Source organism: Coregonus lavaretus, assembly GCF_964263955.1.
Source record: "Coregonus lavaretus genome assembly, contig: HAP1_SCAFFOLD_6902, whole genome shotgun sequence".
NCBI lineage: Eukaryota > Metazoa > Chordata > Actinopteri > Salmoniformes > Salmonidae > Coregonus > Coregonus lavaretus.
The window spans coordinates 16,475-29,971 of NW_028160329.1; the positions used below are offsets into that span (position 1 = coordinate 16,475).

General features: G+C 45.5%; 1 protein-coding gene across 1 annotated transcript; it reads left to right on the forward strand.

Moving 5' to 3' along the window:
* Nucleotides 1-6,142: 6,142 nt before the first annotated feature.
* On the forward strand, nucleotides 6,143-13,287 carry LOC311121920 (cysteine-rich protein 1-like). The gene is made up of 2 exons (XM_084196352.1): nucleotides 6,143-6,382; nucleotides 12,964-13,287. Exons 1-2 carry the CDS (start codon nucleotides 6,343-6,345, stop codon nucleotides 13,194-13,196), a joined length of 273 nt encoding a protein of 90 aa, XP_084052478.1. The 5' UTR covers nucleotides 6,143-6,342; the 3' UTR covers nucleotides 13,197-13,287.
* The last annotated feature ends 210 nt before the right edge of the window (nucleotides 13,288-13,497 follow it).

The window sequence follows — 13,497 nt, forward strand, 5'->3', positions numbered from 1 at the left end:
CCTGGTTGGTCCACTGTCAACATCAGTCTATATAGCGTGCCTGGTTGGTCCACTGCCAACATCAGTCTATATAGCGTGCCTGGTTGGTCCACTGCCAACATCAGTCTATATAGCGTGCCTGGTTGGTCCACTGTCAACATCAGTCTATATAGCGTGCCTGGTTGGTCTACTGCCAACATCAGTCTATATACCGTGCCTGGTTGGTCCACTGTCAACATCAGTCTATATAGCGTGCCTGGTTGGTCCACTGCCAACATCAGTCTATATAGCGTGCCTGGTTGGTCCACTGCCAACATCAGTCTATATAGCGTGCCTGGTTGGTTCACTGTCAACATCAGTCTATATAGCGTGCCTGGTTGGTCTACTGCCAACATCAGTCTATATAGCGTGCCTGGTTGGTCCACTGCCAACATCAGTCTATATAGCGTGCCTGATTGGTCCACTGCCAACATCAGTCTATATAGCGTGCCTGGTTGGTCCACTGTCAACATCAGTCTATATAGCGTGCCTGGTTGGGTCACTGTCAACGTCAGTCTATATAGCGTGCCTGGTTGGTCCACTGTCAACATCAGTCTATATAGCGTGCCTGGTTGGTCCACTGCCAACATCAGTCTATATAGCGTGCCTGGTTGGTCCACTGCCAACATCAGTCTATATACCGTTCCTGGTTGGTCCACTGTCAACATCAGTCTATATAGCGTGCCTGGTTGGTCTACTGCCAACATCAGTCTATATACCGTGCCTGGTTGGTCCACTGTCAACATCAGTGTATATAGCGTGCCTGGTTGGTCCACTGCCAACATCAGTCTATATAGCGTGCCTGGTTGGTCCACTGCCAACATCAGTCTATATAGCGTGCCTGGTTGGTCCACTGTCAACATCAGTCTATATAGCGTGCCTGGTTGGTCCACTGCCAACATCAGTCTATATAGCGTGCCTGGTTGGCCCACTGTCAACATCAGTCTATATAGTGTGCCTGGTTGGTTCACTGTCAACACCAGTCTATATGGCATGCCTGGTTGGTTCACTGTCAACATCAGTCTATATGGTGTGCCTGGTTGGTCCACTGTCAACATCAGTCTATATAGCGTGCCTGGTTGGTCCACTGTCAACATCAGTCTATATAGCGTGCCTGGTTGGTCTAATTTCAACATCAGTCTATATGGCGTGCCTGGTTGGGCCACTGTCAACATCAGTCTATAAAGCATGCCTGGTTGGTCCACTGCCAACATCAGTCTATATAGCGTGCCTGGTTGGTCCACTGCCAACATCAGTCTATATGGCATGCCTGGTTGGTCCACTGCCAACATCAGTCTATATAGCGTGCCTGGTTGGTCCACTGTCAACATCAGTCTATATGGCATGCCTGGTTGGTCCACTGCCAACATCAGTCTATATAGCGTGCCTGGTTGGTCTACTTTCAACATCAGTCTACATAGCATGCCTGGTTGGTCCACTGCCAACATCAGTCTATATAGCGTGCCTGGTTGGTCCACTGCCAACATCAGTCTATATACCGTGCCTGGTTAGTCCACTGCCAACATCAGTCTATATAGCGTGCCTGGTTGGTCCACTGTCAACATCAGTCTATATGGCATGCCTGGTTGGTCCACTGTCAACATCAGTCTATATGGTGTGCCTGGTTGGTCCACTGCCAACATCAGTCTATATGGCATGCCTGGTTGGTCCACTGTCAACATCAGTCTATATGGTGTGCCTGGTTGATTCACTGTCAACATCACTCTATATAGCGCGCCTGGTTGGTCCACTGCCAACATCAGTCTATATGGTGTGCCTGGTTGGTCCACTGTCAACATCAGTCTATATAGCGTGCCTGGTTGGTCCACTGTCAACATCAGTATATATAGCGTGCCTGGTTGGTCTACTTTCAACATCAGTCTATATAGCGTGCCTGGTTGGTCCACTGTCAACATCAGTCTATATAGCGTGCCTGGTTGGTCTACTGTCAACATCAGTCTATATAGCGTGCCTGGTTGGTCCACTGTCAACATCAGTCTATATGGCGTGCCTGGTTGGTCCACTGTCAATATCAGTCTATATAGCATGCCTGGTTGGTCTACTGTCAACATCAGTCTAGGTGGAGAAAGGAGGAGAGGAGATATAGGGAGAGAAGGAGGGAGAGGGAGCTCTAGTACACAAAACCTCCATGAACAAGTCAAAGGATGTGTGGTGGTGTTGTGGGGTGTGGTGGGGTGTGTGGTGTGTGTTGTGGTGGTGGTGTGGTGTGTGGTGGTGTGGTGATGTGGTGTGTGGTGGTGTTGTGGGGTGTGGTGTGGTGGGGTGGTGGTGTTGTGGTGGTGTGGTGGGGTGTGTGGTGTGTGTTGTGGTGGTGGTGTGGTGTGTGGTGGTGTGGTGATGTGGTGTGTGGTGGTGTTGTGGGGTGTGGTGGTGGTGTGTGGTGGTGTTGTGGGGTGTGTGGTGTGTGGTGTGGTGGTGGTGTGGCGGTGTGGTGGTGTGGTGGTGTGGTGGTGTTGTGGGGTGTGTGGTGGTGTTTTGGTGTGGTGTGTGGTGGTGTTGTGGGGTGTGGTGGTGTGTGGTGATGTTGTGGGGTGTGTGGTGTGTGGTGTGGTGGTGGTGTGGTGGTGTGGTAGTGTTGTGGGGTGTGTGGTGGTGTTTTGGTGTGATGTGTGGTGGTGTTGTGGGGGTGTGGTGGGGTGTGTGGTGTGTGTTGTGGTGGTGGTGTGGTGTGTGGTGGTGTGGTGATGTGGTGTGTGGTGGTGGTGTGTGGTGTGGTGGTGGTGTGGTGGTGTGGTGTGTGGTGGTGTTGTGGGATGTGTGGTGTGTGGTGTGGTGGTGGTGTGGTGTGTTGTGGTGTGGTGGTGTGGTGTGTGGTGGTGTTGTGGGGTGTGTGGTGTGGTGGTGTTGTGGGGTGTGGTGTGGTGGTGTGGTGTTGTGGTGTTGTGGTGTTGTGGTGTTGTGGTGGTGTGGAGGTGTGGTGTTGTGGTGGTGTGTGAGCTTGGTAGATGTTTGCAATTTAATCACACACTTAACATACTGTAGATTCAAGTGTCTGTGTTTTAACTGGTTGCCTATGAGTTAAGAATACAAGCTCAGGTTATGACCAAGTAATATTCATTGATCAAGGCTAAAGTATTAGAAAAGGTTAAAGTCTTGTTCTCTGGTCCTAGGCGTGGTGTAATCATTACACAAGCCTGACAGGGCTGGCCCGGATCGGCATTCACACGTTCAAAACACTCCCTGTCTCTTTGGCAAAGACATTTGTGACGACACCACACCGTAATCACTGTAGTCACAAGTCAATGAAACTCCTACACTGTCCTAGATTGTCTGTTAGAGACCGTAACCAACAAACAAACAGTAGCTTTGGTCACATGGGTAGAAGCATGGTTACTAGGCTGTAGTAAAGGTCAACTACAGCCTAACCCAAGAACAGGGGCATGATCAATGCTGCCGTGATTGTGTAATTGTTGTGTAATTTGTGAGATGCAGGGCTCCCTTGCAAAATAGACCTTGGTCTCAATGGGACTCAATGGGGTAAAATAAATATTAAACATTGTGGAAGGTTGCAGATACAAATGTCATGATTATAGAGTCCATGTTTTACATGTCAGAGAAGCATGTTTATTCTACATATATATTTCTGCCTGAGTGTTCCACAACGTTGTGCCCTGCTGAACGCAGCCCAGGCCAAGAGGATGTCTTCAATCATCTATAAAAATGAGGTAACCTCACTCCCTGGGCATGACAATTTATCAGCTAAAGGTTCCCTGTAATTCAGGTGGAACAGGTAGGAGGGTCAGATCATATTGTTGCAGTGCAGACAGGTCCCGATGTGTTAACAATCCATTGAAAGGTGAGGCACTCTCTCCATTAATAAAATATGTTTGCTATAAAGTAATTATTATACGTTTATTATAAAGTTTAAAAAATGATGGTCATATTCTGCTCAAAACAACTTCATATTCTCTCACATTGCTTTTCCTGTTTGATTTTCTATCAGCGTTGAGTCACTGCGGTGTTCAGTAGGCTACAGCTTGCGGTGGACATGGGAGTGGGTTGTATTGAAACATCCGCACCTGCACACTAAGGAAGGAAACTGAACTTTGAAGCTGGGTGTTGCCTAGTGCCTAGTGAGCAGAATACTGTGACCTTATAAGCATGCAAATTATGACCCTTCATATACAGTGTCTTCAGAAAGTATTCACACCCCTTGACTTTTTCCTCATTTTGTTGTGCTACAGCCTGAATTGTAAAAAAAAAAAAAAATGTCACTGGCCTACACACAATACCCCATAATATCAAAGTGGAATTATGTTTTTAGACATTTTTACAAATTAATTAAAAATTAAATAACTATTCAACCTTTTTGTTATGGCAAGCCTAAATAAGTTCAGGAGTAAAAATGTGCTTAACAACTCACATAATAAGTTGCATGGACTCACTCTGTGTGCAATAACAGTGTTTAACATGATTTTTTAATGACTACGTCATTAAATCTGTAAGGTCCCTCAGTCGAGCAGTGAATTTCAAACACAGATTCAACCACAAAGACCATTGAGGTTTTCAAATGCCTCTCAAAGAATGGCACCTATTGGTAGATGGGTAAACATTTTTAAAAAGCAGACATTGAATATCCCTTTGAGCATGGTGAAGTTATTAATTACACCTTGGATGGTGTTTCAATATACTGTACCAAGTCACTACAAAGATACAGGAGTCATTCCTAGCTCAGTTGCCGGAGAGGAAGGAAACCAATCAGGTATTTCACCATGAGTCCAATGATGACTTTAAAACAGTTACAGAGTTGAATGGCTGTGATAGGAGAAAACTGAGGATGGATCAACAACATTGTAGTTACTCCACAGTACTAACCTAATTGACAGAGTGAAAAGAAGGAAGCCTATACAAAATAAAAATATTCTAAAACATGCATCCTGTTTGCAACAAGGCACTAAAGTAATCCTGCATAAAATGTGACAAAATGAATGTACTTTTTGTCCTGAATACAAAGTGTTATGTTTGGGGCAAATCCAACACATCACTGAGTACCACTCTCCATATTTTCAAGCATAGTGCTTGCTGCATCATGTTATGGGTATGCTTGTAATTGTTAAGGACTGGGGAGTTTTTCAGGATAAAAAATAAATGGAATGGAGCTAAGCACAGGCAAAATCCTACAGGAAAACCTGGTTCAGTCTGCTTTACACCAGACACTGGGAGATGAATTCACCCTTCAGCAGGAAAATAACCTAAAACACAAGGCGTAATCTACACTGGAGTTGCTTACCAAGGAGACAGGGAATGTTCCTGAGTGGCTGAATTACAGTTTTGAATGAAATCTGCTTGAAAATCTATGGCAAGATTTAAAAATGGTTGTCTAGCAATGATCAACAACCAATTTGACAGAACTTGAAGAATTTTGAAAATAATAATGGGCAAATGTTGTACTATCCAGGTGTGCAAAGCTCTTAGAGACTTACCCAGAAAGACTCACAACTGTAATCGCTGCCAAAGGTAATTCTAACATGTTTTGACTCAAGGGTGTGAATACTTATGTAAATTAGATATTTCTGTATTTCATTTTCAATACATTTGCAAATTATCTAAAAATATGTTTTCACTTTGTCATTATTGTGTGTAGATGGGTGAGAAAAAAATATATATAATCGATTTTAAATTCAGGCTGTAGCACAACAAAATGTGGAAAAAGTCAAGGGGTGTGAATACTTTCTGAAGGCACTGTATGTTGCAAACATGTTTTTAATAACTGATATATATATGTATATATATATTAATTAAATTCAATTATTTAGAATATAGCCTATATGAACAGAAAGGGGTGAATAAAACTTTAACTATCCAAAAGGAATAGGGTAGTGCACAAAAGCGTTTCTGACATGATTTCCTGACTTGATCTTAGAGGCACACTGACTCAACTCCAAAAATCGCTATCTCTATCTCTGTCTCTGTCTCTGTCTCTGTCTCTCTCTCTCGCTCGCTCTCGCTCTCGCTCTCGCTCTCTCTCTCTCTTTCACTCGCTCTCTCTCTCTCTCTCTCTCTCTCTCTCTCTCTCTCTCTCTCTATATATATATATATATATATATATATATATCACACACAAACACACACGCATGCACGCACACACACACACACACACACACACTGTCAAAGCCTCACCCTCTATTCAGTTACACCGAGAGCAACTATTTCCTGAGCGGTATAAATACGAAGGCGCGCAAACATCTGCACTTCACAACGAGGCGTGGTTTAGAACGGACAGGTGGGCTGCTGCTGTATAACTGCTGTGAACATTAATTCAACTAGGATACTTCTTTCTATCCCGGAGACCAACACTTCACCATGCCAAAGTGCCCAAAATGCACGAAGGAAGTTTACTTCGGTAAGACGTCTTTATTGTGTGGATCAAAATTATTATTCACTATTTTTGCTAAACATTTTGCATTTAATTTATTCAACATACCTGCTCGGAGTTATCGTACCGTATTTTACATTTGACGAAACCTGCAGACAGTTCAATACAATTTAGTTAACCAACTTGTCTGCAGCTGTAAAAAAACGCTTGAGAGATTATGAGAGAGATAAGGAGCAATGCTTCACTTGAGCAATTTCCTGTTAGGAGTTATATATAGAATGAACATGTCTGTGACTGCAAAATATTTTTGGGGTGCAAACTTTTAATAACTAGTTAATAACAATTTTAGTAATACTAGTTGACTAATTGGTTAATGACTGCAATGTTTATTTGCCCTTCCCAAAAGAGGAAGACACAATTCTACTCAAATCAGATGCAGTGAAAGCTATACATAGAATTTAATGGGAGTCTTTTCCCCCTCAGACTCTGGAGATTTTCCAAAAGTGTTAACATCTTTACAACAGACTAGCTGTGGTGCTGCAGGTCCTGCCAAGTCAGTGGCTTAGCATACGGCACTTACTGCATTAGGAAGAGAGGGGATCAAATAACACAGGGATTAAGGCTACAGTGGGCAGTAAGACATCCTAATACAATATATCTCTCAGACTTTTATTGGACTATGAAATCATTATCTATATATCAGGTTTGAAATGTGAAATTCATACATGGTCAAGTCGGCAGTAACCATCAGTCAGATTAATTGACCCTGCAGTCAGATTAATTTTTCCTCTCTGCGGATCAACTTTCTCGTTTTTTTAATGTACTTCTGAAAAAGCCCCCGTGAAAAAACAGCTCTGTGTCTCTCTGCAGCTCTTGAATAAAACGTCTCAGAGCAAAAGGGCGTTGAAGCTAAGCTTTGTTTCTTTAGCTTGTTTTTTCAGTTTTCACTTTCATAAATATATGAAATAGTTGTTTTCAGAAAGTATCTGTCATTGCTCAAGGGAGCAGCTATACTAAATTACATTTTAGTAGATACTCCTATCAAGAGCAATTAGGATAAATTGCTTTGCTCAAGGGCGCATTTTTCACCTAGTCGGCTTGGGGATTCAAACCAGCAACCTTTCGGTTCATGGCCCAACAATCTTAACCGCTAGGCTACCTGACACCCGATCTAGCTTGGGAATGCTTGTGCAGCAACTCTCTATGACCTGTTCCACTGTAGGCCTGTTTTACTACCTGACCGGGCCTATTTCCGATTCTATACATATAATTTACCTCCACATCTCCTTTCTTGCTAAACTGTCTTTTTCCTTTGCTGATCTTCTCTCATCCCACCTCATAGCTCCCCCAGCTCCCTCTCTCTCTCTACCCACCCCATCTCGACTCTCCAGAGCCCCCAGCTCCATGTCTCTCTCTCTACCCACCCCATCTCGACTCTCCAAAGCCCCCAGCTCCCTCTCTCTCTCTACCCACCCCATCTCGACTCTCCAAAGCCCCCAGCTCCATGTCTCTCTCTCTACCCACCCCATCTCGACTCTCCAAAGCCCCCAGCTCCATGTCTCTCTCTCTACCCACCCCATCTCGACTCTCCAGAGCCCCCAGCTCCATGTCTCTCTCTCTACCCACCCCATCTCGACTCTCCAAAGCCCCCAGCTCCATGTCTCTCTCTCTCTACCCACCCCATCTCGAATCTCCAAAGCCCCCAGCTCCCTCTCTCTCTCTACCCACCCCATCTCGACTCTCCAAAGCCCCCAGCTCCATGTCTCTCTCTCTACCCACCCCATCTCGACTCTCCAAAGCCCCCAGCTCCCTCTCTCTCTACCCACCCCATCTCGACTCTCCAGAGCCCCCAGCTCCCTGCCTCTCTCTCCCAGGGGTGGCTGAGCTCTCAGATGGAAGCAATCATTCTACTGCTGCCTAAGTCAATGACTGATGGAGGGAAAGTACTGTCTTCTTCCAGAGAGAGGAGAGGGAGGAGGGAAGAAGGCCAGAAAACAATCAAACGTACCCACCCTCCCTGTAACGACAAAGAGACAGATAGAGAGAGAAAGACAGAGACAGAGAGAAGAGAGGAGGAGAGAGAGAGTAAGAGCTAAGGAGGAGCTCCAACCGTCACAGTGTGCAGAGAATTACCCAGGAACCACAAATAGATCACTTTAACTACGTGGTCCATTAAGATACATTATCTTAATGGACCATTTAGATTAAGATCTGAACCAATCCAGGGTTATTCAGGGTAGTTGGAGTGGTGTAAGAAGTGTTATTCAGCATAGTTGGAGTGTTGTGAGGAGTGTTATTTTGTAACATTGCTTCTCAAAGGCCTGTATTGTCTCAGTCAGGACATAGAATAACATATGAATAAACAAGCATTACAATTCTAGCACCTCTGAAGCATCTATCCGTAGTCTTTATACATTATAGCCTGACATTGTAGGTGTCCCCTGTACTAATTCAACCATAGAACACGTGAAAGTAAAAATGAAAAATTAGAGACGGAAAACAGAAGTGCTTCACTTCCTGTCACGTGACCCAGGTGTCATATGAATAATTATTTAAGAGGATGACACGTAGAGGTACAGGAACATCTCCATCCATCATTCTGTCTTCTGTGGGTTGGACATAGTGAGTGAAGGGTTGAATGCTTCCCCGTTGGGGTGTTTTTTCATCCGTGTGTGTGTGTGTGTGTGTGTGTGTGTGTGTATGGGAGGGACCATTCATATTATTGCTTCACAGTAATGAGCTAATTGATGCAGACAGCAGATCTAGTCCCCCGTCTCGTTCGCACACACCCCAATTACAGTAGACACACCCCAATTACAGTAGACACACCCCAATTACAGTAGACACACCCCAGTTACAGTAGACACACCCCAATTACAGTAGACACACCCCAGTTACAGTAGACACACCCCAGTTACAGTAGACACACCCCAATTACAGTAGACACACCCCAGTTACAGTAGACACACCCCAGTTACAGTAGACACACCCCAATTACAGTAGACACACCCCAGTTACAGTAGACACACCCCAGTTACAGTAGACACACCCCAGTTACAGTAGACACACCCCAGTTACAGTAGACACACCCCAATTACAGTAGACACACCCCAATTACAGTAGACACACCCCAGTTACAGTAGACACACCCCATGACATTGACATCAGGGGGACTGATCGATCTATGTCTGTACATAAACTTCATTCACACACCCACCCTACAGACAGACAGATGGACAACAGCTCTGAGTGCCTGAGGAATGAGCTGACCATTCACAACCAGTGGTGACAACAGAAATGAAGGAATGTTGCTAGATTAATCAGAATAGACCTTATTCACGTGTCGGCCATGATTGTTCCAGAGTAGGAATTAATACCCCTGTGTGAATAAGGTCTATTACTGTAACCCAACAGGGCCTCTGTTACCCTCTGACACTATAACTCAACCTAGAGCACTTCAGACACAGCAGCACCATTATATTCTGTCCCAGGGTAGTGGAGAGGGACATCCTTTCTCTGTTTCCTCATCTTGTTAGTGGAAGTACAGTAATTACTGTGGCCCAGAGGGAGGCCAAAACCCTTGGCCCTGGTTCCATTCCACCCAGCCTCTACAGAGACATCTGGAATGCTGTAGGACTGACTGACTGACTGACTGACTGGCTGACTGGCTGACTGACTGACTGACTGGCTGACTGGCTGACTGACTGACTGGCTGACTGACTGGCTGACTGGCTGACTGGCTGACTGGCTGACTGACTGACTGACTGGCTGACTGGCTGACTGGCTGACTGGCTGACTGACTGTCTGACTGATTGGCTGACTGGCTGGCTGGCTGACTGACTGGCTGTCTGACTGGCTGACTGGCTGACTGACTGACTGACTGACTGACTGGCTGACTGGCTGACTGACTGGCTGACTGACTGACTGACTGACTGGCTGACTGGCTGACTGGCTGACTGGCTGACTGACTGTCTGACTGATTGGCTGACTGGCTGGCTGGCTGACTGACTGGCTGTCTGGCTGACTGACTGGCTGACTGACTGGCTGACTGGCTAACTGGCTGTCTTACTGACTGCACTGAGACACTGATTGGCTGACTGACTGACTGACTGACTGACTGGCTGACTGACTGGCTGACTGACTGTCTTACTGACTGACTGACTGACTGACTGATTGGCTGACTAACTGACTGACTGACTGACTGACTGGCTGGCTGACTGGCTGACTGGCTGACTGGCTGACTGACTGTCTTACTGACTGCACTGAGACACTGATTGGCTGACTGACTGCACTGACTGACTGCACTGACTGACTGACTGACTGACTGACTGACTGACTGGCTGACTGGCTGACTGGCTGACTGACTAACTGACTGACTGACTGACTGACTGACTGCAGTGACTGACTGACTGACTGACTGACTGACTGACTGACTGCACTGACTGACTGGCTGACTGACTGCACTGAGACACTGATTGGCTGACTGACTGACTGACCGACCGACTGATTGCACTGACTGACTGACTGACCGTCTGATTGCACTGAGACACTGAAAAAGATAATCTAACAGCAGTTGCAAGAATGGATCCATACTCACACTAGGGGCTCGATTTAATCTGCAGCGCTGAAGAATCGTGCTATAGCTCCATAGAAATTTAAAGGCAATGCTCCCACGTTCACAGAGACTGGATTCAGGGTAAATGCTGCATATGTCGGCTCAATCGGAAATTACCTTTCAATTTAATTTGCGCTACAGTGCGGATCTTCAGCGCTACGGAATGAATCGAGCCCTAAATCACTGACATGACAAATACCTAATGATACATAGGCCTACTGTGCATGAACTCAGATATACAGTATAGTCAAATGCAATTCTACAATATGTAGAGACCTTCAGAATAATTTACAGTAATTCCAAAAGTGAAGCAAGTGTTCACATGATGGATCTGTCATTTATTGGTTAAACATTTGCTTTAAATCATGTCTTGAGTAAGACTTTAGCAGGACCCTCACGCCCATTCATATCCACAGATTGTAGTAATAATGTTATGCTCCAGTGTGTTTAGAATTTTCTCTAGTTTATGTATGACTTTATTAGAATGTTTTTTGTGCTTTCAGCACCTCCTGTCCTTATGTTTTGGAGTTGGCCTCTTGATTTGGCATGTGTTTTTGCGATGCTTTGCATGTATGTATGTGTATATGTGCTTGCGTGTGTGTGTGCTCAGTTTTATGAACTGTACAGCATTTGGCTCCCATCAGACACAGCAGATGCTTAGTTGGCCCTCTCTCCCATTGCATCGTGGGATAGGTCTCAGCAGGCTGCCCTCCGAGCTTGAACATTTCTGCTCATAAAAACTATGGCTTTCCCCCTGTTTAACGACCGTCTCCATGATGGCTGTTTGATGCAAATTGTTCCTCACAGCTCAGCCCAAAGATAAATACTCTCTTTATCGGGTTTTTATGATGCCAAGGGAGGAGGGGAAATAGGAAGGGAAGAAAGATTCCTCAGGGAGTCTCCTATCGCTCTCCTCGGACACTCAGCCAAGCACCACACCCTCCCAATGTTCTTGTGACTAACGTGTTATCTGTGTGCTGGTCTAAACTAGGTCTGTAACGTTACATCATGGAGCTCACATGCAGTATCCTCACCAGACTACAGTCTGACATCCAGACAGTATCCTCACCAGACTACAGTCTGACATCCAGACAGTATCCTCACCAGACTACAGTCTGACATCCAGACAGTATCCTCACCAGACTACAGTCTGACATCCAGACAGTATCCTCACCAGACTACAGTCTCACATCCAGACAGTATCCTCACCAGACTACAGTCTGACATCCAGACAGTATCCTCACCAGACTACAGTCTGACATCCAGACAGTATCCTCACCAGACTACAGTCTGACATCCAGACAGTATCCTCACCAGACTACAGTCTGACATCCAGACAGTATCCTCACCAGACTACAGTCTGACATCCAGACAGTATCCTCACCAGACTACAGTCTGACATCCAGACAGTATCCTCACCAGACTACAGTCTGACATCCAGACAGTATCCTCACCAGACTACAGTCTCACATCGAGACAGTATCCTCACCAGACTACAGTCTGACATCCAGACAGTATCCTCACCAGACTACAGTCTCACATCGAGACAGTATCCTCACCAGACTACAGTCTCACATCCAGACAGAATCCTCACCAGACTACAGTCTGACATCCAGACAGTATCCTCACCAGACTACAGTCTCACATCCAGACAGTATCCTCACCAGACTACAGTCTCACATCCAGACAGTATCCTCACCAGACTACAGTCTGACATCCAGACAGTATCCTCACCAGACTACAGTCTGACATCCAGACAGTATCCTCACCAGACTACAGTCTCACATCCAGACAGTATCCTCACCAGACTACAGTCTCACATCCAGACAGTATCCTCACCAGACTACAGTCTGACATCCAGACAATATCCTCACCAGACTACAGTGCCCTTCTCGGTGTGGTGTGGTGTGGTGTGATGTGAGAATATGCATGTCATTGTGAGTGGGTCATTGTCCATTAGCTAAACGTGTCCTCTTATCTCTTTGTCTCACAGCGGAGCGAGTGACATCACTGGGGAAGGACTGGCACAGACCCTGTCTGAAGTGTGAGAAGTGTAACAAGACGCTATCGGCCGGATCACATGCAGAGGTCAGCCGACACACACACACACACGTGCACACACAAACACACACACACTCACGCGTGGGCAAACACATAACCGCGTGCAAGCATGCACACACACACACTTCACACATTCCTCACACACAACACACAATTAATTATTAGCTGACAAATGTTTTAATGAAATAATTAAGGATATTCTGGTCCATTAATATTTCATAAAAACGTTTGGCTTTTTATCTGGATACAATCAAATGCTGTTTTTTTCAGTCAGTCAGCATGGTACTAATACAGCCTATACCATCTCTGTCTGTCTCTCTCTCTCTCTCTCTCTCTCTCTCTCTCTCTCTCTCTCTCTCTCTCTCTCTCTGTCTCTCTCTCTCTCTCTCTCTCTCTCTCTCTCTCTCTCTCTGTCTCTCTCTCTCTCTCTCTCTCTGTCTCTCTCTCTCTCTCTCTCCTCTCTCTC